This window comes from Rhodnius prolixus, unplaced genomic scaffold (genome assembly GCF_049639745.1).
Source record: "Rhodnius prolixus isolate KJV_2025 unplaced genomic scaffold, Rpr scaffold_15, whole genome shotgun sequence".
Classification (NCBI taxonomy): domain Eukaryota; kingdom Metazoa; phylum Arthropoda; class Insecta; order Hemiptera; family Reduviidae; genus Rhodnius; species Rhodnius prolixus.
Window position 1 is genome coordinate 7,206,316 of NW_027411605.1, and position 24,319 is coordinate 7,230,634.

The window sequence follows — 24,319 nt, forward strand, 5'->3', positions numbered from 1 at the left end:
TCTTCTCGATATGTTGCCGATTTTACAGTATGTTCTTTAGAGGAGATCATGTCCAACAGAAGTGCGGCCAAGTTCTAATTCAGCCGCAGATTTCATTTCAGTTGAAATTGAAGAAGACTTCTTGGAATGAAATTGGTTTTATTTTGCCAATAATATGAAGTTTACGTGAAGTTGCCGTCAGATAAAGCCTAGTACTTGACACTGCAAGAATAAGTGAACTTTCGAGTTAGATGAATAAAAAACTAGACGTACACAAAAACACAAGTGAACAAGTCAATAAACCGCAGTGAATGTTGAACTAGTTACTTGCGGCGAGCTCTAGTTGTCCTAAATACTGTAGGACGTACAATCCGACAGATATTTCTATGAATTTTTTTTAAAAAACATTTTTGCGTCAGTGTTACCTCTTGCAGAAACTGTTGACGGACTGCTCGCCGTTAGACGCGAAACTATATCGCAGCACTTCGTCAACCTTTTATTAGGCATGTGCAAATTACGGAAGTACGTCATACTGAGGGCATTCTGTTTGTGGGCATCAAACAGGACGTCAAAGTTGGAATTTTGATCTCTATAAAGAGGATTTCTACCTCTTACCTAATCCAACAAGCCGTTTCCAAAGAGACCTCATCGTTTAGCTGCTTCAGCAGCTTTATTTCTCTGGCCAGCTCAACATGTGACATGACCATTCAGACGAGCCCAAGTTCCATACTAACGCCTGAGAAATTTAGAAGTGGTTGAAAATTTACAGCATTTTCTGTTAGAGTCAAAAACTTAATATTATCCCAACTAATAAACCATAGCACAATATGGGAACTTTGGATGAACTTCCTTTAGTGAAAAACCAAGAACCAAGAATCCGTCGTCGATAGGATACCCCACTTTATCGATATCAACGAAAAGCAGTGTCAAGTGTAATCAATTCTGCCCTTCTAGAATCCAGGATGCAGCCATCACGAGCACCGAGATGTTTAGGTGTTCATGTAATAAGTGGCACGACTGCCTAGACGGTAACAGAGTATGGCGCGGATCTGATCAATCCATTTGGAAATTCAATAATTTGGTGATTTGGCTCAATTGCAACGCGCTCTCATAAATGATAAATTAAATAAATCACCCAACCAGTTTCAAATGTGGGGCATGGCCGAGATTAAATGAGTAACGGAAATACGATCTGCGATTACCAAATGAGGCAGTTATTACCGTGAAATGATTTATTTGTTGTCTAAATGGAGAAAAGTAGAAAATTTGGTAAGCGAATTAGTTAGCTGAGGATCATAACCGGAGTGGGGTGAACAATGACAGAACATCTTCTAGTTAAATGTTCTTTAAGAGATTAGAATTAGCATCCAGTCAGTCCTCTGTTATCCTAAATAACCTCCTTAATCTGTATTACTTTTGTTCAGCAATTTTTTTATAAACAGTCATGAGAGAGCCAAAGGTGTCTGTCCTCTTTAAGGGTAACTAAAGGTTGCTGATAGTAGTATGAGTTCTGTTAAGTGTCAAACGGCTAGTCTCAGCTGGCATCAATAAGGCGGGGATTGTTTGATTAGCAAACGTTAGAATAGTTGGTAATGGTGACCTGGATGGCCTGGGCACTCTGGAAGGAGTAGCGTGGCTGATAGAGGGAGGTGCACAGTAGAGATACAAGGAGCTTGGCACTTCATTCAGTACTGCATCAGTCCGGGTGTCAGCTGCATCCTAGCCGTGCGACTGACCGTCTCCTGCATTCACGGCCTCCTTGACCTTGTATATATATCTCACAGGTATTCTAGTGTTCTTTTATCTATACAGGTATACGTTGACTTCTGGCGCTTCTCGTCTGCTGCCACGTGCATATTAACGCATCCAATTACTTTACTACTTTTCTCTGTAGCCACCTGACGTTATGTTGTTATTGCATCGAATACTCGGGCTTACGTAAGCCGGTCCCTTAACTCCGTATAATAGGATGGGCCGAGATAAAGAGGCTAGCGCACATCAACGAGTAGCTCCAGGCAACATCGCCTCTTATCGCTTTTAACTATTACAAAATTAGGCTCTATTATCTACAGCCTCGATATCTAGCCGGTAACTACCTTGGGAGGGGGCACTATTATCTTCTATTGCTACATATCTGAACTCAAAATGTTTGAAGGAAAAGTGACATACCTCCATAAAAAAGAGATTACAATTAATCGTTCAGAAGAAATCCGAAGAAAATGAGTACGGTATTTCCACGAAAATTTGTTGGCAGTAGCTCCTAAACCAACTAGGGAACCCAAAGGCACAAAACAGTGAGCAGAATTCTAGCTTTATAACTTTGCTGTTTGCAATGAAGTGACAGATCTATCTATGTGTATATTTAAAGTATTCAAGAAAGCGTGAGAAAATCATTAATCTCTACGGGAAGCTGTAAACACTTCCGCTTGAGGGAGCATTTTGATCGCTGAATCAGAGTCAGGCCCGCAAAGTTCGAACTTCCGGCGAGTTTTGGTTTTTGAAATGTAAAATGTTCATTTTTATTGAAACATTTCCTAAAAATCACTTTTTCGAACAAACGGGGCCTTACTTCTGGAAATGAAGATCGGAAATCGGCTTGGCTGAATCTCTTGGTAGTGAGAGAAAGTGTAAAATAAACATTTGGCACAATTTAGTATCAGGTGAGCGCAGTCGCAATAACCTTGTCAGTGGTAAAAACCAGATTGGCAACATTTTTCGTTCCTTAAACTTTAATATTTTAATTCACACTTCATTATTTTGGAAGGTTCTTTTTGTGGCAATGGTTAGGCAAAACCTTTTCACTTTGAGATCAATAAATTTCGCTAAGGACGTTCAGAGAAAAGCTAGATTGTCTGTTTTGGGCGGGGTGAAGAGAGTGGCGGGTAAGCGGACCCTCAATATCATCGACATATCCTTTGATAGTAAACAAACACTGCAATCTGTTGGTGATGTGACGACCGCTCGCTCAATATTTTCAGTGGAAACCTAATTTTACTGGAAAAGTCCTTGTTTTGACCAAGTGCTGGAGGAAGTGGGGACAAGGTTTCGCTTCTAAGTGTCATCAACAGACTCACTTCCTTTACAACACTAATAGGCATTCATATTGTCATGTATAATTACAAATTTTAATCAAATTGTTTAATGGAAGTGCCACTTTACGAATAAATTTTGTAGTCTTTTACGGTTTTACCCACAATAGTAAGTTTCTAAGGAATGTGTGCGTAGGGATTGATTAGCGAAATTCGCTTCATTTATAAGAGCGAGAGATTCTAAAACAGAGCAATTTCCAAAAAGTCTTAATCGACAGCAAGATGTAGAGAGCTAAGTGCGATCTGAAAGCTACAACTCCCATTATTGTCTAGACTAATCAACTCTCTGCTTGATAATTACCTTCTATATTAAAAATCGACCAGGTTTTCCTAACCAAAAAGCACTTGTAAACCCAATTCCTTAAAACTGCAGAGTTTCGTCTGACTGAGGTAAGAGAGAAATTTGAACAGCCGCTGAAGCTAGAGTACTACATTCTAATTTAGTTGAGATTTGATCACTCTGACTCTATGGCGGATACAAATGTCAGCCGTTGACCTCTGCCCTTTGAATTATTTGTCTGCGATAGTAGCGTTACTGCAACTATTTCATGTCTAAGATTAGGTCACAGATACGAGCGGTGAGGTGCAGACTAGCGTGCAAGTCGTCTCTGCCCGAATGACCCACTCTGCATATCTGGAATTCCCGTAGGAGACAAGTGAAGAGGCAGTAGAAATAGAAATAGGCCAGCACTAAAACTTTGGAGAGATGTCCATGCTATGGAGTTTCCATTGTTCTCCGCCAAGTTTCCTGGAATCATTCCCAAAATAGAAGCCCTCCAAGTTCATGGTTTGAATTTAGATAGCAGTTATGTCTGGAACTTGTGCCCGTCCAAGATCGGATAATGTCCTACATCTGCTTGGCGTAAATATGGAAGCAGAACTAGCCTAGATCTGAGCCACATTCCACAAGTGATCTGTTGATTACAATGCGAGACATAAGCTTCCACGAGATTCGCACCCATTATCTCCTTCGCTATCACCATTTTGTGGTTAGTAATTGTCTTCTGCTCATGGAAGCAGTAGAAGAATTTCCCATTCATATCGTCGTTACCAGATATTATGATGTAATTTAGTGCCCCGTTTGTGATTCGAAAATTTTTTCACGCCGCAGAACTGATTTGTCATCGACCTAGCTGTTCCACACTTAGACAAAGAAAGAGTCCTCTACTGTGCCAATCTTCATCTGGAGATTATAATGCCAGATACTTGTGCTTTATTTAATGTATTTATTTTTATAGCAAATAAGTAATAATCTTTTACTAAAAGTTCGAGAAAGAACGTTGCAATGACCACTATTCTTTGAGGCGTAGTTTTAGGTGAGCATTGATTGTGGTAATGGTCATGAGGAAAGTTAGAAAGTCGTGAGGGTCGCACCATAGTTTGTGTTTGTGAGAAGTAGGAAACTTGAGATGGTAAAGTTTTGTGAGAAACGTGCGCTTTGAGCGCAGGGCTCAGTGGCCCCCCCTCAACTAAGTGTTCCGTTAGGATTGATAATTTAAAAGTGATGTAAAACACGGTAGGTTTGAATGAAATTTGCCCAACTGAATTTAAGAACGAGGAAAAGAGAAAGCCAGCCAGTAGTTCCCTTTTCCTGTTTTCTCTTTTTTTCCTGTTTTTGTTTTTAAACATTGAAACTTCAGATTATTTTAGAAGCTGTTTTAAGACAATTACATTAAATTAAGCACTTTACAAATATCGCTTGTATCATAACAGGTGTCTAGCTAATTATAAAAGAACTAGATCTTTTTCACGATACGAATACTTACCTAAGTTTTTTTAATTACTGTATCTCTTTGTTTTGTGAGTGGCTCATTCTCGCTTCTGATACATAGTGTGACGCCTCTATGGGACAAGCGGTCTAACATACTTCACAGTCTACAGCCTCTCACTTCTCACTTCCGATTGCAAAAGGACAGCACGTTTCACGAAAATCGCTGGAGCCGTTTTGGAGAAAACTCCAAAAACTGAAAAGTAGATACTGTAGAATGGCACTTTGGATAACAGATGATTGCCATCAAATTTGGAAACATATATATTGTGTTATTCCTCGTTAGCTTCTTTTAAATTTTATACAGGTCTTAAGGGAATAGAATATGAAGATACGGTGATTCTAGAAGAATGAGGGTGCGATGCGACAGTGCCAGATTCTTGTCTCCAGGATTGTGTAACATCCATTTTCAAGATTGCTTGTTACAGATGAGAAATGTCCCCATTTGCTTCCCCACAGTAATGTAAAATAATCCTATTTTCTTGTTGAGACCATGAGGGGGCGCAAACACAGGCAATGATTTATAAAATGCTTCAATTTGGGAAATTACTAAAGTGATTTATTAAAGAACAAATTGACATTACATAATAAAGAGTATTAGCATTCGAGAGATTCCCTGCTAAATGATTATTTAGTACAGGCAGACTGTGTAACCTATCATTAGGAAGCGTTGTTACCAAACATTACTACTATTATGTGAGCTGTGTACAAAGCCGACACTCTAGTCACCATTGTAACTTAATTCTGTTTATATTATGCCCTTTAATGAGAATACTATGCCAACCATTTACACAAAAGTGCTTGCTTATGTGTGGTTTTCTAGGAGAAGGTTTTAATTATATGTTATAAACCTGCACAAATCAAAACAGTACGAAATAATCCGACCAGTGTGTGAGTAAAAATTCGAAAAACAGATTCAGTTAGTTGAACCTCCGGTATAAGATTTTGACAAGACGCGCAGTAGCCCATCTATCAAATTTGATATTGAAATCATAAACTCCAGACAGACAAACACACAATGGGCTATTTTTTCTTTAAAAAAAAAACACTTTTAAAACTCAGGGGTATTTCTGTTGAAAACAAGAAATAGAAAATTTTATACGATCGCGATAGAGGAGTGTGGAGTCCTGTCTGAGGTATCTCACAGTTTGGTATAATTTTCAATTACCTTCATTTATATTCTAAAACTGAATATTCCATGATAATTGTTTTGAATTTATATAAACATATGCCAAGTGATATGGAATGTATTATGGTGGACAGTTTTCGTGACCGGATGTAGAAAGTTCTATTTTGAAGAAGTTTAGTAAGCATTGTGAAATAGTTTGTGGCTGGGATGTAACGCTCAGCAGGCAATTAGACAATGGCCTTCTCAGCGCTTTATTCCTACCATTAGAATATTTCCAATCTTAAGTAATAGATTTGTGTGAATCAAGTAGTAGTAGTAGTAGTGAATCAAGAATCGAGTGTGTAGTGGAGTAGAGGACCTTACCCCATAGTCAGGTTTTGGCTCCAACGAGTTAGATTTTTCTCGCCCTCTAGCTACACTAAAAGCCTCTATCACTAACTATTCCTAACAAATAGTGGAATAATGTAAATTGGGCTATGGATAGAAATAGGATGTTCCTTCCTTTTTGAAGGGGCACCCGAAATATCTTACGCTACTAGGCAGTATCTAGCGAGAAAACATTGTCCGGTGTAGTCTGTAGCGAGAGAACTCTGCCAGGAAGCTGGCAGTGCACTGATAAGACTCTAAGCAGGCGCTAAATAGGCATTTTGATGCGCCTTAAATTAAAAAAAGCAAAATCCGTGGGTACTTAGTGAGATTTGGTACTATTGCTTCACTGAAGTTTGCGATGTTTACAGAATGGCGTTTACAGCAAGTTTACTCTCAGTGTTTATGTTTAGAAATACTGTGGTTCCTGTTATAAAGCGCAAATTTCCGTACGTCTTTAAATGTAAACAGAGGGCCAGTAGTGATGCAATAATCAATATGTTGGGAAATGTTGGCATCCTCTTCGCACTTGTCACACATAACATGGATACGTGCCTCAGGTAAATTACACGCTGTATAGGTTACTTCCATAGTTTTACTTCCTGGATGTGAGCGTGAGTACTTCACTACTGATCTGCTCGGTTGTTGCTCTTACTATGAGTATCTTCTGAGAGCCGTTAGTTTCCCTAGCTTGGGTCATCTAACTAGCGACACCTTATCTCTATAGACAAGATGGATGTCTGTAATGCACTAACACATATATTATACGTATTGTATAACATAAACGTTTTTCCTACTGTTACTATGATAACTAGCTATTAAGGTCGGCACATCCTTCCTTGTGCATGTTCTTAATAACTGCAGCAGATCTTCTCTGTAATCGGAGCGCCCTCTTTGTGCTCAGCACGTATTAGTTTACTCCGCCTTATCTATGAGAACATTATAATGAGTAATACTAATCTACTGAGGACACTATACGACTTTTTCTTGCTAATTACTGAAAATTCAGAGTTTCTGATATTTATTTCTAACAGCTGGGAATGGCAATCTACAAGCGGAAAGCTTCCCGCCCGCCTCGACTTAAGGGATTTTCTTCAAATTCGGAACTTTAGCATCTCATCTAAAGCTCCCTTTGTTGTTTTTGAATGGTAAAGCCGCACATTGCACCTAAGGTTACGACAAAGAGGAGGTTATTTCCATTGTACAAATTAAAAACCAAAAATCATAAAAACTGAAAAATATATTCGGAAAAGTAGCACATCCGCTTAGATAAATTTATACATATCTGGATTTTACTTAATACAATCCATATTAATATTACCCAAGTGATAATTCAATATATTTCACTGAAATGGTAGTTTAGGTGAAAAACTCCTCCACTCGTCCACCGAAAGTGCATAAATGGATTTTTCAGGGAATGTCTGAAATAAAAGTTTTTTTACCTTCATAGTAACCAATTGGGGCGGAAGCCTAAGGAAAATTGTAGGGACGGTTTTAGAAAAAAAATCCAAAATATAGGAAAATAGCTTCAATGAGGTTCCACTTCCGTTTGGTTGTGATTGCGTCAAAGCTTATTTTCGGGTTCGATGGCGGCACCAAAACCAAATATCAAATTTCGTGCCTTTAGGCGCTACGTTGTTTACAAAAAAAAAAAGGTAGCAAAAAGAACAGTTTCTGAAAATGCCGTTTTTGCTCATTTTCGGCAACTTTTTTCCCGAAATCTATTAAATGTGGGTTGTTGCAAAAAAAGTTACAGTTATAAACGAGGTTCGCTCTATATTATTAAGAAAGTTTGGGAATGTTATCTTTTATAGAAAAAAAGAAAAAAAAATCAAAGTTGGGTGTTATTCTTTGTTACGCTTTTTCGTGCACTTTTTGACGATCACTATCCTAATATCTAAGTAAATTAAATAAAACAATAATTAAGTGTGAGCGGCATGGGGTTTGCAGGAGTGGATGACAGCCGGACAGTGATGAGGGGGGCGGCACTGCTGGTGCTGGTGGTGCTGCTGCCGGCGGACGTTCTTGGCACTAGATCTGCCGCCTCCAACAAGAGATCAAGCAAGAGGGGTCGCAGTCTAAACAGCTTCGTCTTCGTGCCACATGATGTCGCTGATAAGATGGTCAGTATTTCTATGTCTTGATTTAATTTCCAATTTGCACAACAGTAAATCCTAAGAAACAAGTTGAATTTTCTCGGAATTTCCTAGAAGAGAACGATTCTACGACAGGGAAGATCACAATGATCTAAAATGGACTTGGCAAAAACAAATTATCTTCAAGATGAAGTAAAACTGTTCATGTACTTGGGGAAAACAGATAATGGGAGTTAATTTTCACATTTACAACAATAATAAAACCAACCTTATGCTGATAATGCCTAATGAAAGAGGATGATCCAAGGCGAATTCCGACGATGTCAGCTGTCAGTGGTATTGGGCGCCATGCCCAAGTGAAAAAGGAGCATTACATAAAAGCTCCCACAGAAAAGCGGAATTTAAAACAAAAATACAAATTACTAGAGGCATTGTACTTTTCTGAAACTATTGTACTTTTTCACAAAAACGAATTATCTAATTTTTACTTATGGTTAAATCTTTAAGGAAGTAATGCCTTCGTGTAGATTTCCAATTTGAGACCCGCTTTAAAGTTTATTACTTATGAAAGTTAGTTTTCACAAAAACGAATTATCTAATTTTTACTTATGGTTAAATCTTTAAGGAAGTAATGCCTTCGTGTAGATTTCCAATTTGAGACCCGCTTTAAAGTTTATTACTTATGAAAGTTAGTTTTCACAAAAACGAATTATCTAATTTTTACTTATGGTTAAATCTTTAAGGAAGTAATGCCTTCGTGTAGATTTCCAATTTGAGACCCGCTTTAAAGTTTATTACTTATGAAAGTTAGTTTTCACAAAAACGAATTATCTAATTTTTACTTATGGTTAAATCTTTAAGGAAGTAATGCCTTCGTGTAGATTTCCAATTTGAGACCCGCTTTAAAGTTTATTACTTATGAAAGTTAGTTTTCACAAAAACGAATTATCTAATTTTTACTTATGGTTAAATCTTTAAGGAAGTAATGCCTTCGTGTAGATTTCCAATTTGAGACCCGCTTTAAAGTTTATTACTTATGAAAGTTAGTTTTCACAAAAACGAATTATCTAATTTTTACTTATGGTTAAATCTTTAAGGAAGTAATGCCTTCGTGTAGATTTCCAATTTGAGACCCGCTTTAAAGTTTATTACTTATGAAAGTTAGTTTTCACAAAAACGAATTATCTAATTTTTACTTATGGTTAAATCTTTAAGGAAGTAATGCCTTCGTGTAGATTTCCAATTTGAGACCCGCTTTAAAGTTTATTACTTATGAAAGTTAGTTTTCACAAAAACGAATTATCTAATTTTTACTTATGGTTAAATCTTTAAGGAAGTAATGCCTTCGTGTAGATTTCCAATTTGAGACCCGCTTTAAAGTTTATTACTTATGAAAGTTAGTTTTTACAAAAACGGACCAACTGTAAACTAATCGCCTATTTTTTTAGGCGGGGCTTACCATCCAGCTACTAGTTGGTTTGAAATTGAATTACTTGAATTGAGCCGAGTTCAGGGAAGATTCGTCAAGCTTCTTACCACAAATTCCACTTATTTTAGTAACAGAGTATTGTATTGATGTTGACTAGTTTTTTAGAACAACTTCTGAATTCACCAGTATTCCAACATTTATTAAGAACTAAACCTAGTAAATTCCATTTTAACTCACTGGTCACCAATTTAATGAAATAATAATCAAGTTTTCCTTTAATCCAGGACCAGAGTGCACTGTGCGATCAAAGTAAATCAGAGTTCCGAAGGCAGGCACTTATATCGGAATCCGTCGAGTTTCCTTGCCGGCCAGGCGATGGCTTGTACAGATCTTCCAGACGACCTCTCTCCGTACACAGACTGAGGCCAGGAGATGTAGATGTGGTTGCAGCGATGGGTGACTCCCTAATCGCCGGCAATGGTGCCACTGAGGACTACGCTTTAGGTACCTTCATTGAATCCAGAGGTGTGTCCTGGGCGATTGGTAAGTTCCTTCTACCTTATTACATGGAGTTCTATCGCAAATCAAGCATCGTTGGTCTGTTTGACCATTTCTAATTTTGTTTTCAAAATATATTGTGCCATGTCACTGCTGTGCTTTAAGGAATGTGAATCACTTGTTCAGTGACCTTAAATCTCTTGCGGGTATCCTCGCACTGTAATACTCAAAGGTGATCTCTGGCTCCGTACAAAACGAGCGACGAATGTACGAGTACCATGCCAACTGCCTCCATCGTCGTATCGGATGTTGACCGTACGCGTTTTTTACCCAGTTTCATTTACAAATAATTTACATAGCACTGTCTTATCTATCTAATTAAAGTAAATGACAATCCTCTGAGTTAATTTGTATAATTTATTTCTTAATTGGCTTGCAAGATTTCTATATTGTCAGGTACAAATTGCTGAGATACAGTCTCTCTCGAGTTCTACGGTGCCGAACTGCAGTGTAATCGGGACGGGAAGTGAGGGGTAGTAGGGCGGTTTGAAAGCGTGGTCCCAGGGCGCCGGCACCAAGTGTACCAGAGCCAACAGGTCGTACATACCGAGACTGGCCTTCAGCGCCTTGTACACGCTCTGCTTGTACTTGGGATAAGGTTCTGGAGCCACATAATGGTAGGTCGACGATCCTGTGGACAGAAGAATTGTTAGTGCAGAAGGGTAATTGAGGCATCATTTCCAAACTACCTAGAAGCACGATTCCCATTGAAGGAAGTTCAATTTTGTGTAGAAAACATATCGGAAGAGCAATAAACTTTCACATGTGTGTTGAAAGTAAGCTACTAGGGAGAAGGTTCCCACTTCCAACTATTCGGAAAAACTCCGAATAGTGGCTCCCTCAGTTGGTTCCCCTTCTTTCAGGGATTCCCCGCTAACTCTCTCCCACTTTAACATGCGAGCGATTTCTCTTCTCTCATCATTTGCAACTTCTTTTCGTCTTTTACTGATGCAATGATGACGATCTTTGTTCCTGCGCTATTACGTACTATCCTCTCGCCCGGGACTGTCTATGATACACTTAAGATACCTTTATTCGCCGCTGACCTCCGCGTCTAGAAGGCGTTCGTCATCCACCTTAATCTACTTCCGAGTAGATTTTTGAAAGCTCACTGCCTCGACTCTATTTCTCACTAAAAAGGCGCATTACATTTTATCGCACTTTAGGCGTCCATGACTAAGTTGTTCTTTTCATCTTTTTCTCCAGTCCTTAATAGTATTTACGGGGGGGGGGATTCTAACTCTTCCGGGCAAGGTTAATTCCTAATTTAGTCATTACCCATTGCTTATACCGATCCCACGTGTTAAAAGAAAACAACATCGACTCTCAATTACGCTGAATGGAGTGTTATGTACTTAGTGGCACTTACTGGCAGCTCTCCTCCAGCAGTAGTCGGTCTTCTTAGCCACACTTGTCATTTTATGTACTCCTTTTTGCCTTCCGTTTCGAGATCTAGAAAATATATGCACAGAACGTAAGCGTGTGATTGTTGAATCGGGCCGTCATATTCATATTCCGTTACAAAGCTGTAACATTCTAATTAAGAGCAAATGTCGCTACTGCAGGTAGAGCCCTTGGATTATTCTGTTTGGAATGAGTCGTGCTAGAAGAAATACTTTCTTGGGGAAAAGATCCCAATTAAAACGGATCAAACATTTAAGCAATCTCGGACTCTTAAGGGAAAAAAAGATAACATCTTGCATTTTTACACTTTTATGATTTATCTTAACCTGTTGGGAAGAGCAATATTATAATAAGGACAAAAATGGACTTGTTTTAAAAAATGGTAAGATAGAGTTTTCTTAGGCACGAGACACACTTGGCTTACATAATTTACTGGATTTTAGCACTAACCTGTCATTTATGAATGTTTTGGCGGCCATTGAATTGCAATCATACGATGGCGCCAAGATTGAAGTGCTAACGGCCTGCGACTGATTGGATTCATATCGGATGCTGCGCGAGTCTTCTGACAAGGAGGTTGTGGCCATCTGCAGCGAGCGTAGCTCTCTTAAATCTGATTCCAGACTGCTGCTCATCGTCGTCCACCATTTTTTAACAACATCTACACAAACTATTGTCCAACTTGTCGTTACCATGGCTTCAACCCCAAACGCTTCTATTTTATTTTAAATATTAATTCGTGATTTTTTTTTATTATTTATGGAAAAATAGTGCAACCAAATCTTCAAATATTTATTGTTTTCTAGGGCGAGATAAGCACAACACCTTCTACTAATGCGCAATAGTACAAAGCGAATGTGTTTTGAATGTGCAATGTGTTCGCTTCTTGTGGCGGCTCGCACTTAGCGCTTGCACAATCCCAAACTAAAATTCGAAACCAAGCTTTCATACCATTTCATGACATTATTCCATACTTTGCTTGCAATGATTGCTTTGATAATCATATTCATCGTTAAGAATGATTTTAAAAAACCTATTGAACTAGAAATGCAGCAGTGAAATGTTACATTTAGAATTAGGTGTGTGGCGCACACCACTACGTAAAAGCAACCAACCAAGGTTTAGTGGAATTTTGTAGAAAACTTGTTTTTTGTTTGCTTTTTTTACTCCCTGTTGACACAGTTACTCCAATTGTAATTTTGAATTTACCTGGTTTCCTGTATTTTTGGTACCAATTACGGGGAAATTCGTAAAAATGTTTGAATTCGCTTGATGTTTATAAGAAATTCCCCCAAATTTCTTTCTTTGATCAGTAAAGAAAGATTCAAGAGCATTTATGGATTTATTTTTATTCTCAAACTAATTGAAAATTAAAACATAATTTTTCAAGCGATAATGTGGATATAGAGGGTCATTTTTGGTTGGGTAAACTTATATTTTTGTCAGTTTTACGGACTTCTCAGTTTGTGCCCTCTAACATCAATTACTATATTCTAAGAGATTGGGGAAAAATAGGTAAGACTTTGGGCAAGTTTTAAAAAATTTGAGTTTATTTATTAAACAATATATATTTTTGTTCCTTTTATTTGTCGAAAGCCAAATTGTGATTGTGGAAGAAACATCCGTTTTATCACGATGGATTGTTGGATCTTTGGTTGGAACAGATTATCAGGAATATCCTGAGGATGTAACATCATCGAAAACAAAAGTAAAATGAAAAACTCCTGAATTTGTAGGTGGAGATGCTACCTGGCGAGAGTATCTTACATTGCCGAACTTGCTGAAAGAGTTCAACCCCCGGGTGACTGGCTATTCCATGGGCAAAGCCGAGTTTCTGACTCCGTCTACTGCACTGAACGTAGCCTTTCCCGTTTCAGCCGATCAAGATGCCCTTTCACAAGCCAAATCTTTAGTGTTTAAGATGAAACAATCGCCAGCCATAGATTTTGAAAATGATTGGAAGGTATGATTGTGTTTAATTATTATTTTTTTTATAAATTTAATATTAGAAATAAACATTAATGAATCACTTTTTACAGATGGTGACCTTGTTTTTTGGAGCGAACGATCTCTGTTCTGGCCAATGTTATAAAAAAGAGCAGTTTACGCCTGCAGCGCATGCGTACAAGCTAATGAAAGCATTGGATTACTTAGATGAGAATCTGCCCAGAACTTTGGTGAACCTTGTGCCAGTTTTAGGTAAGCAAGATCTGATCTTACCCTTACCTCCATTCTCTTTAATGTTCCAATCATCCAAGGAGCTTGACTTCCATCGCCTCAAACTCATCCTCTTCATCATATTGTTCCTAACTCTCTCCGCGTCAAGCACTCGCTATCATCACGAGCCTGGGTTCGATAGGCTATAAATCTCCTGATTCTATTTCCTTTCTACTTGAAATTTCTTCGTTTTCCACTTTTCACTCTTTTATCACTTCTCTCACCGTTCGAAACAAATGTGTTCTTCCTTGTTAAAAGTTCCTAATTATACCTAGTCCTCCATTAAGCCAAGACTCCCTCAGAATAAAGCCATCGTCATTTCATTTCTCTCTTCTACCATAATAGTCGGTTATCAGCAAACAATAGAACAGAAAAAAAATCAATAGACCATTTCTATCTTATTATACTTCTTATAGTATTTGCGTCAAGGAATATTTTAAACAGGGGTAGCGAAATTCAGCGACCTAATGTATAAATGGCTGTGAAAGTTTCGAGGCTACTTTAACCTAACTTAATCTAATCTTTCTTAGAGCACTGAAGAGGTACACAGATAATCCCATCTACAGGATGTACTTATGATCTTTTACTTTAGCGTTTTCATAACCAGAAAACTTGCATTACTATATTAATTTCGTTCCAGATGTGTCAGTGAGTGTGCGGATCAAGCGATCTCTGGTGTGCAGGATGCTTCACATGCTGTTCTGTTCATGTTTCCACAGGTCTGGTGACGTTATGTCCAACATCATCTCCATGACCAGACAGTACCAAGATCAGGAACAAGTCTTGGTGAGTTCGCTCTCTCTCATGCAGATGAAGACCTAGCTCTGATCATACTGTACCTCAAAACACAAAAATTTAAGTTTTAATATTAACTTGTTGCATAGATTTCTAGCGGTCGATACAATAGAAAAGATGATTTCACTGTAGTCATCCAACCTTTTATGACGTTCTTTAATGCGCCGTCTAATGCCACCGATCGATATAAAGAAGTCATCGACATATCTTACATAACTCATGACTGTTTCCATTTCAGTCAGAAAGGACACGCTCTAGGTTAATAGTGATTGCTTATTTTTACAGAAATTTTTTCTAGACAAAAAACTCAAGATATTTATTCATCTAAAAAAATTGTTTCTTTATTTCAGCGGCCAATCTCTTATGGAACAACTTGTTAGAGCCTGTAGGTGCAAAATCTCGTCGAAGTATAGATTATCCTTTCCAAAAAGTCTACTGCCCAACTACCAAAAATCCGTACCTCTTCACCTATAATAACTCTATTAGATTTTATCAAACTGGAAGCCAGCTGTGATAAATACAATATATATATATATATATATATATATATATGTGTGTGTGTGTGTATGTGTAACGTAACACGAGATTAGGTGAAGATCTTAAAGGAAAAAATAAATAAATAAATCTTCGAAAAAATATCAAAAGGTGACACATCCTCTGAGTGTAATGGCACTCCGGAGGAAGTTGATTCAAACTCGTACGTTTAACAATAGCAACTCCTTTAAACTCCTTCAAAATGTTTTGTAGAACAGATAAGACTGTACATAACTCAAAATAGCACAACATAGTGGTCTGTCAAGTTTGGCCCTCAACCTTCTCTTCATCAATACTGCTTCCGCCTGCCTCTATTGTATCACCTTACGTTAAAAGCATAACTAAGAAATCAAAAATTAGGAAAGTCGGCCAGCTGAAAATGCCTACTTTACAAAAAATAATTTTCTGTTTTTTTTAGAGAATTTGATCTAAAATTATTAGCAAAATTTATGCTCTTTTATCCGTTGAATCTAATTTATATCATCTTCACCTATAATTTTAATTGAAATCATTTTCCTGGAGCTTTATTTTTTGATCTTTTGAATTTTCTGCGCGAGAATGCTTACATAAATTTAGTCAACAACATTTAACTAAAATCTCACCTTGCATTTATTTAGTGTCTGCACTTTAACAAATTAGACTTATAAAAATTGTAAATTCTCAAATTATAATAATTGGAATAAGAGCAATTTATGTGATTTTAAACACCAAATGTTTAAATTTTTGTACTATTACTATTATTTTATAATTGTCAACTCTATCAACAAACACATACACCATTTCATGGAACCATTTTTTACCTGAATATCCCTGACCTCAGGGAATTTCAATCCGTTGGAACATAAATACGGAAAGTAGGAACTTTAAGTGGAAATAACTTCATCTTACCTTCACTACTAAATGAAGAAAGTACAAATTATACCTCAGTAATAAAAAAATATTATGATTGTATATTATATATAAATATTTAGTAAATTAGTACAGGTCGGAGAGAGAGCCTGTGCAATTAGTTTTAACAATTTTAAGAAATGCTCAATTACTTTTTTAAATGTATATATATTTGTAAATTTTCTCCGCCATTACTGTGAAGATTGGCTGTAAAAGTAAGACGGAAAAAACAAAGCTGGACAAAAGTTCAGATAACTGCAACTTCAATCAAATGCAATGTATGAAATCTTGTTCGAAATGAAAAACTGGCGTAGTCAGCATAATCTTAATTACAATAAAATTATTAGAAACTAAGGTTGAATTTGAATATGCAACAACCAGATTTTCTCAGTATTTTTTCTCTAGCATGAATCTATCATAATGGGAGTTAGCTAAAAGTTATAAGCAAATTAAGTACAAGTATTTTTTTTTTTTTTAGCGACAATAGATGCAAAAGCGTCGCAGTGCGTAGGCCTTAAGGGCCCCCCTATTAGAATCTTTTTTTTGCTTGTTTTGTTAAAATAGTAATATATAAAAGAAAACAAACTAAGTAATCTTTACTTGAAAATAAATACAAATTTATTATTTACAAAACGAATATTTCCAGTGATAACACTCAATTTGGCATGATCAGTGCGATCTAGTGAGAGAAAGTAAGAAGAAGCAATAGCTGATAGTAAATATTCAATAGACGTTATCTTTTAAGTATAAAATAAATAGTCGATGAGCCTGAGAGAAATTTTAGTTCTAAAACATTCCATAAAAGAGCGCTATCGATTAGAGTAACCATTTTGTTCAAAAAGTAAATGGCTTAATTTTGAAAATTTCTTGGAGGACAAGGCATAGCAATCAATCAGCTCAGATTGGCCAAAAGTGACAAAGCGAGTGAACTACATGAGTAATTCTTCCCTTAGCATACAGGCACTTAAACATTCCATCAGTGAAAAATGAATGATGTGATAAAACATATTTTTTGAACATTCAATTTTTTTTTTTTTTTTGGCGCATCAACAGCTGAGGTTATTAGCGCCCGGAGCTTTTTCCAGTGCACTGCCGGCCTCCGGACAGTGTTCTCTCGTTACAGACAACACTGTCCATCACCGGACAGTGAGCTGTAAGAAGCTCTTAGGAAGAGAAAATCTAAGGGTCAGCTGCTGGATTCGAACCCGGGACCTCCGCGTGGGAGTCCAGTATGCTAACCTCATAGCTAATCCCTTCCCTAACATTCAATTGACCTTTATCACTTAAGATTAATTGCCTTAATATAAGTACATTTGTTACCATATTGTTATATCTCACCTCAATTGCATTGGTTTCAAAATATGAAATCTGCTTAAATGCTCGCTTATTCAGAATTAACTGGGCGGAATATTAGAAAATGAAATAAGCTGTCCTAAGGGTTCATGTATTAATGATCCTCCTTAGAATTAACTGTATTACTAAATCTTGTAAATAATCTTGAATATTGTAACTTCTTGAGGTTCTCAACAGTGTTTTGGTTGGTTATTGAGAATGGTATCTTAATTTAGAGGTACGCTAAGGAAGCTTCCAAAATCTTGCATATTCTCTGATATGGGACAATTTTTTTGTGGGCAGATGATTTAAATTAGAAAATAATAATATTAATAAATGAGATGAAGTGTTTATTCTGCCAATCATTACGATTCCGTTCCATCACTGGTGAACTAATTATGATCGTACTATGAATTCAACCAAGTGCTTGCAAATATCATTTAGCAGATAAATTCTACACGCTCAACCAATTCAAAACAGATGATATTAATTTGCTTATCGTTGAATCCGTTCAAGATTTGGATATCAATTTTACTTTCTCTAATTACTTTCGGTGCACACATTGCGGTGACTACATCAGAAGGTAGTCGTTCTACAAGCTGAGCTTTATTAATTGAAATATTACACTTTTACCAATATCATCTCTTTTAACTTTTCAACTTTGCGGGACTGTCATATAGCAATTTCAGTGCTGAGGAGTTTAGACGTTCTAAACAACGTCCCACACCAATTCTTGACATGATGAAGCTGGTGTGGTTTTCTATACATTCTATGGTAGACTGTCCCAATCTTCCTTTTCTAAATTCTTACCATTTTTAAGTAGACTTGAAGAAATAATCTTGGTCAAAAACAGTTTTTTTGTAGTATGAAAGGCACTCGACTTTCAGTGGCCATGAGTATTGGAATGATTCTTGGTTCAGACATTGACTACATTTTATCGAGACATATTGGGCTTTTGTACAATAAGATATTCGCAGATTCTAACTAAAAATAATTTGGGCTTAAATAGTATAATTATTTTTAAATTAGCAACCAAATCAAAAATTATATTCTCATTCAATAAATCAATAATAATCAAGTAATCTTGGCACAAGCAAAACTGTTAAAATACAGGTCAAATATTTTTCCAATTGTGAGATTTAGGCTTTTCAGTTGGGTAATTCCAAAAGTTTAATGCGCAGTTTCGCAATTTTGGTACATCATCATTCGTAACGATCTAGTTACAGATTTCAAGTGATTTCTCAATAAGTTATAAGACAATGAACCGAAGAGCATTTTGGAGAACTGACTTGACAAAATAAGTGCTTTCATAACTAGGTTCAAGTTTTCCATATATTATTCTTTGAATAGCAACAAATAGAAATAATTTATTCCTCGAAGACCATTTTCTAATTTTAATTTGCCATTTCTTCAGATTTTTCAGTTTCAGACCACACTATTTTCAGAAAAGAAAAAAAAAGACTTTCAGACATGCAGAGGTATCTACAGAACTTACATAGATTAAAATCCGTTAACAACAACCTATATTTTTGCTTCTACTAATTGAGTTTTCACCACAAAACAATAAGTTTTAGAAAGTTAAAAATTGGTATTCTGTTTTGAACCAATGAACTTTTAACTACAACTTCCCAATTATCTATTTTATGTAGTGACCGCATGTTCACTTAGCTTTATTAAAAAATGTAAATAACTGTCATCATAATTATTATAAAATGTAGTATTAAGAATTACATGCATACACACTAGAAAAAAAATGTGGCCTCACCAGCTTCGTCTCGGTATAAAGGGCTAAGATCACATTGTGCAATTAGTAGCAGTTCTCCAGCAGCCTTAGGTCGCAGACTCCAGAAGCTTCAGTGATTTATACATTTATCTAAAATAAATTCTAGGAAATATTACTTAAAACAATCAGAATGTTATAAAAATTATCAGTTATTTGAAAGATGGTGCAGCTCTTTGTAGACTTCCAGGTCAAACCACTCAATAATAAGAAACAGTAAATTTACTTTTATTTTCTTTTACTTAAACACAATAAGTACAAAGAAATGCCTCTTAAAAAAACAAAGCTAACAATCCTTGGCATACGAAAAGAAATAATTACAATAAAACTTTGTATTAAATTTAAAGATAAAAGGCACAATTTTATTTCTTTTTTTGGTATTAATGTATGTTTGGATTAAAGAAACTTATTATTTGATAAGCATTACATACAGTAAATGTTAAAGGATATTTAAATAAAGTCTTCCCAACTCAAATTGAATACTCCATAATATTTACAATTCAATAATTTTAAATATTTCAAAACTTATTCATCTTTTTTGGACTCTTCATCGCCCTGAACCCTTAACTTTAACTGTAACTTCCTGTGCTCCTCATTCAGCCTGTCGTATTCCTTTTCTACGGCTTTCGCTTGTGAAAGTACAGCATCTTTATCTTTTTTAGCTTTATCTAATTCAGACTTCAAGGAATCAATTTCATTGTTTAACTTGTCAATTGCTTGTTGATGGGCCTCGTTTGAACTGTTCTGTGCAGCTTCACCAGATCCTTGAGCTGCTAGAAGATTTCTAGCAGTGTGTGTGGCCGATTTTGCTTGCTTCATGATCGCCTCATTGTCTGACATCAATGTTGCTTGAGCAGAAATCAATGAAATTAATCTGCGAATAACTAATGATAAGAAAAGCGAAAAACCAGAGATGTAGAAATTTCTCTGAGCACGAAACAAACGCATACTCTGTTGCAGTTCACTTTCCAAATGTGAATGTTCAGAATGCTCCTTATTAGTATATTTTCTCATCTCTCGGATTGCATCCAAAAGGAATAATGTGAGAATAAGCACAATAAAACCAAAATACCATTGGGTCTGATTGGATAATACTTGGAGGAACCTTGATTTGAAAAATGATTGCCATTTCTTTGGCGAGAGAAATGGTAAGACTAATATAAATACAACAAAAATTTCTAAATAAAGAAATCCGGCAACTAATGTCCACTGTAAACTCATCTTGTTTTAAAATTACTTCTATGTACACAGGTAATGTGTAATATTACGCAAGTATCGATGATAACACACGCACTAATTTTCTGGAACTCAGCTAGTTAGGTTAAAATAAATAACATATGACTGTTAAGGAATTAGTCACAGGTATCTAAATGTAAACATCCATCCACCCATCTGTATTAGTCCAATTTCATGGATTGAAGAACTTTTATACTTTAGAACCTGTTTAGATTCAAGAGGGAGCAAATTAAACGGGGATAATAACAAATAGTAATTAAATATGTAATTCTAAAAAACAGATTTCATCACGCTGACCAATAAATGGGTTTAATGGCCCAATTTAAAATTAATTTTTTAAATAAAATTTTCAAATCTTATTTGCGCTCTCAATATTTATAAATTAGTTTTCTACAAACACAAGACGTGTTTGATGTTTGAACACTTAAAACATCAGCAGGGAACAAAAAAGACAATAATGGATACAAATCTAGTTCCCACTGAACGAATCTTTTATTAACTATAATTTTACTCAGAAAGTGATTCTTATTAAAACAATAAATTATAATTAACTTTTTAAACATTTATTTTTATAAAAAAGTCAAATTTATTTTGATATTTAGATAATAGACATATACCAAGTTTAAAATGGGCATTCCCAGATTTATTTTCTAATTAAATTTCTAATAGAAATTTTCTAACCTTGGTTAACCTTTTCATTATTAGATAACCTCTCTCTGAGTGAACAGTTTATAGTGTTTTCTTGTGGTTAATTTTAGTAGATAAATACGAAATACAAAATGTCAATGACAGTTGATATGGAATTAAAAAAGGTAACATCAAATCCCCCGAACTCATTTCTTTATTTTTTTCACTAATTCCATCTATAACTTTTTATTTCAACTGAATTATAGTTATCAAAAAATGTTAATCTTTACATGATTTATCACATATTGTAAGTCACGAAATAATCAATTTTTTAGATAGCAGGTAATTTCCAAACCTAGCACTTTTTTCAAGAATTACTTCTTATGTGTAGGCGTTCACGGAATTACAACAGAAGATGTTAGAAACCACACAAAAGGTGAAACTAGCAGATTTACAAATTGAATCTTTAAAACGGAGTCGGCAACGTGCAGATCTTACAACACTTGAAATAAAGGTAAGTATCAAACAAATTTTTCAATTCTCATTATCTCCTGAAAGACTGAAGGACAGTATGAAAATATTAGGTGCTATTTCATTACCTGCACGCATCAGGCCGCCTGTATCACATATAATAGAATGCGATAGCTGCCAGGGAACGTACATATTTATTAATTCTTTTGCAGGTACTCCCAGAAAATACAATGACATATGAGTCGCTCGGACGAATGTTCATTAGAACGCCAATACCGACTGTTTTAGAAAACCTGAGCACTAGATCTGCAGCGTGTGCGGAGCAAATAAAATCATTAGAGGTGAAGCTGGATTGACTATATTTTTTATATTTTTAAATTGTACGCAGCTTTAAACTGGTTTTCCGTCTGTTTTTCATGTATTTCATCTTCATTTATTACCTTCATTCCTGTGGGTGAGAAATACGGTAATCCAAACTTCTCTAGGGCTCAAAGTAACCTAAACTTATCAACCTTAACCGAAGCGTAAGTCAGTATCCTGAGATTTTTCTAATCTCCTAAGATTCACTAAACTAAAAGTAGTGCCTTTTTTTCGGCGAGCTTTATTTCCAACTAACGATTAGGTGTCATGGGCATAGGGGGTTGCAACAGTCTCAAATTAACCATTAAGTTAAATCCAAGGTCTATTTTGGTAATCGAACCTAGTACCACAATACATATACCTTAGTTTTGAGGGCCACGCTTATAACCACTCGACTGTCTTCTAAGCTTTACTATAGGATGAACATGAAGGAATTACTATTTGGACTTCAATTACGGTTTTGCACTATTGCCCTACCTAATCATTTTTTCCAATAAGTTTCTGGAGTGGTTAAGCATGTCTTAAATTAAATTTTTTAAAAAAGTTGTTTACTCTCCACGTAGATCGGCTGTACCCAAATATTGAAATATTCTCCAGAAAAGTTTATTTAGGGAGGAGTGAGGTTAGCACTTTTCTAATTTCATTTTAGAATGTTGTACAATTTCTAGCAGCTGTACTATATTTATGAATATGCTATGTCTAATTAAAATTCTGTATAAAAAGAATAAATAACCGAAAGTGCGACATTGCAAGGAGGCTTTCCTAAGTAGTTGCCAAATGGATTCATTTGAACATGGACATAATGTCTGAGCCAATAACTTTGTTGGAATCTTTCTCTCAGGGATATTGATTTTTGTAAGGTCCTGGGGAGCTTTGACTTCACGTTTCCATTAACAGTAACAATGGACTTGCATAATAATCAAGTCAACTATTTTTTTTAACTACTGTTTTGATAAAATTTAATTACGTTAGTTGCGACAAGATAAACTCATAAAAGCGTTTACACCAATTTTTTAAAAAAATATTGAACCAGTCTAGTGTTAGTACGTTATTTACAATAACTGTTGGAAGATACAATATTTTCTTTATTCCGTTAACACTTCTGATCCAATAATGGATATCATTTGTAGAACAATAAAGCTTTCCTGGAGAAGTCGATGAAGGAGAGTGAAAACAACCTGCGGGAGATGGTGCAGCAGCGGAAAGAAAAACAAGAAAAATGAAACGTCCTCTTTAATAATTTTTCTAATCTTTTTTTTTTGTTTTATTTAAAAAAACATTTGATTTTGAGTTTGTGAACTATTTAGGTAAATTATTTGCCTTATATTGTTAACTTATAAATTTTTCCATTTTATAATAACGTATTATATAAATTTACTTAACCTTATCAAATTCCTGATATAATCAACTTTTTCTACTTCTACGCTACAGCTCTAGAGCTGATACCCATTCTATATTGATTCTTACCACAATTCTATTCTCTTTTTACGACTTAGTTGGGACCATGGAAAGAATCGAAGTGACTACTAAACACAAGCCTGCCCTTTACAGGAAGTGGCAATGAAAAATCTTACGCCTTTATTTGGAGGATCGTTGCGAGGTCTGAGGCTCCTCTAGGTGTTCTTGGAGACTTCACCATATTTCCATCTGTGGTATTGAATGATCCTCGTGAAGGATCTGTATGCCTAGTTCCATTTGACCCTATTTCTGTTTTGCGAATGATTGTATTTGCTTCCTGTCTTTAAATGTCTTTTAGTCGGTCCTTATAACCATCAACAATCGTGGAAGGTGAAACAGGAGTACATAAAGAGCCTTTTTTGAGATCTTCATTTGCTTGAATCAAGCAGAATTATATTTTGTTTATTCCATAGGAAGCGAACTTGTAAAACACAGAATTTAATGTTTAAAATATTCTTGATTAAGTTAATTGTAATAAGGCTGATAACATAAACTTTATGATGGTAAGTCATTATTTTGGTTTTGACATAAAATTAAAATTTAGTAGAAGCTTTTACGAAGGGAAGGGATTAGCTATGAGGTTAGCATACTGGACTCCCACGCGGAGGTCCCGGGTTCGAATCCAGCAGCTGACCCTTAGATTTTCTCTTCCTAGGAGCTTCTTACAGCTCACTGTCCGGTGATGGACAGTGTTGTCTGTAACGAGAGAACACTGTCCGGAGGCCGGCAGTGCACTGGAAAAAGCTCCGGGCGCTAATGACCTCAGCTGTTGATGCGCCAAAAAAAAAAAAAAAAAAGAAAAG

The 24,319-nt window shown here is 35.9% G+C and overlaps 4 protein-coding genes across 6 annotated transcripts; 2 read left to right on the plus strand and 2 right to left on the minus strand.

Moving 5' to 3' along the window:
* The first annotated feature begins 1,623 nt into the window (after window positions 1-1,623).
* On the plus strand, window positions 1,624-15,492 carry LOC141454950 (phospholipase B1, membrane-associated-like). Its single transcript, XM_074129669.1, has 8 exons — window positions 1,624-1,763; window positions 8,282-8,454; window positions 10,141-10,399; window positions 13,555-13,781; window positions 13,858-14,017; window positions 14,676-14,821; window positions 14,920-15,088; window positions 15,181-15,492. Exons 2-8 carry the CDS (start codon window positions 8,305-8,307, stop codon window positions 15,342-15,344), a joined length of 1,275 nt encoding a protein of 424 aa, XP_073985770.1. The 5' UTR covers window positions 1,624-1,763; window positions 8,282-8,304; the 3' UTR covers window positions 15,345-15,492.
* LOC141454954 (uncharacterized) lies at window positions 10,706-12,538 on the minus strand. Of its 2 annotated transcripts, XM_074129674.1 has the most exons (3): window positions 12,269-12,535; window positions 11,784-11,866; window positions 10,732-11,045 (listed from the first exon to the last, which is right to left on the minus strand). In XM_074129674.1, exons 1-3 carry the CDS (start codon window positions 12,511-12,513, stop codon window positions 10,807-10,809), a joined length of 567 nt encoding a protein of 188 aa, XP_073985775.1. In that variant the 5' UTR covers window positions 12,514-12,535; the 3' UTR covers window positions 10,732-10,806. The 2 variants fall into 2 exon arrangements, with proteins under 2 accessions (XP_073985776.1, XP_073985775.1); XM_074129675.1 differs by lacking the exon at window positions 11,784-11,866 and having other exon boundaries at window positions 10,706-11,045; window positions 12,269-12,538.
* Window positions 15,493-19,568: 4,076 nt separating the features above from the next.
* LOC141454953 (B-cell receptor-associated protein 31) lies at window positions 19,569-20,711 on the minus strand. The gene has a single exon (XM_074129673.1). The coding sequence runs from the start codon at window positions 20,583-20,585 to the stop codon at window positions 19,890-19,892; it is 696 nt and encodes a 231-aa protein (XP_073985774.1). The 5' UTR covers window positions 20,586-20,711; the 3' UTR covers window positions 19,569-19,889.
* Window positions 20,712-21,251: 540 nt separating this feature from the next.
* Window positions 21,252-23,418, plus strand: Pfdn1 (prefoldin subunit 1). Of its 2 annotated transcripts, none has more exons than XM_074129676.1 (4): window positions 21,252-21,412; window positions 21,619-21,741; window positions 21,911-22,039; window positions 23,189-23,418. In XM_074129676.1, the coding sequence occupies exons 1-4, from the start codon at window positions 21,380-21,382 to the stop codon at window positions 23,279-23,281; spliced, it is 378 nt and encodes a 125-aa protein (XP_073985777.1). In that variant the 5' UTR covers window positions 21,252-21,379; the 3' UTR covers window positions 23,282-23,418. The 2 variants fall into 2 exon arrangements, with proteins under 2 accessions (XP_073985777.1, XP_073985778.1); XM_074129677.1 differs by having other exon boundaries at window positions 21,411-21,534.
* Window positions 23,419-24,319: the final 901 nt, after the last annotated feature.

Excerpts from the sequence above, each read along its gene's own strand:
- LOC141454953 (XM_074129673.1), bottom strand. The coding sequence starts at position 20,585 with ATGAGTTTACAGTGGACATTAGTTGCCGGATTTCTTTATTTAGAAATT.
- LOC141454954 (XM_074129674.1), bottom strand. The coding sequence starts at position 12,513 with ATGGTAACGACAAGTTGGACAATAGTTTGTGTAGATGTTGTTAAAAAA. Across the intron at positions 11,867-12,268 it reads AAAACATTCATAAATGACAG|ATCTCGAAACGGAAGGCAAA; the intron begins GTTAGTGCTAAA and ends TATATTTTCTAG. Across the intron at positions 11,046-11,783 it reads CTGCTGGAGGAGAGCTGCCA|GATCGTCGACCTACCATTAT; the intron begins GTAAGTGCCACT and ends TTCTGTCCACAG.
- Pfdn1 (XM_074129676.1), top strand. The coding sequence starts at position 21,380 with ATGTCAATGACAGTTGATATGGAATTAAAAAAG. Across the intron at positions 21,742-21,910 it reads TTACAACACTTGAAATAAAG|GTACTCCCAGAAAATACAAT; the intron begins GTAAGTATCAAA and ends ATTCTTTTGCAG. Across the intron at positions 22,040-23,188 it reads AGCAAATAAAATCATTAGAG|AACAATAAAGCTTTCCTGGA; the intron begins GTGAAGCTGGAT and ends TATCATTTGTAG.
- LOC141454950 (XM_074129669.1), top strand. The coding sequence starts at position 8,305 with ATGAGGGGGGCGGCACTGCTGGTGCTGGTGGTGCTGCTGCCGGCGGAC. Across the intron at positions 13,782-13,857 it reads ATTTTGAAAATGATTGGAAG|ATGGTGACCTTGTTTTTTGG; the intron begins GTATGATTGTGT and ends CACTTTTTACAG. Across the intron at positions 14,822-14,919 it reads AAGATCAGGAACAAGTCTTG|ATTTCTAGCGGTCGATACAA; the intron begins GTGAGTTCGCTC and ends CTTGTTGCATAG.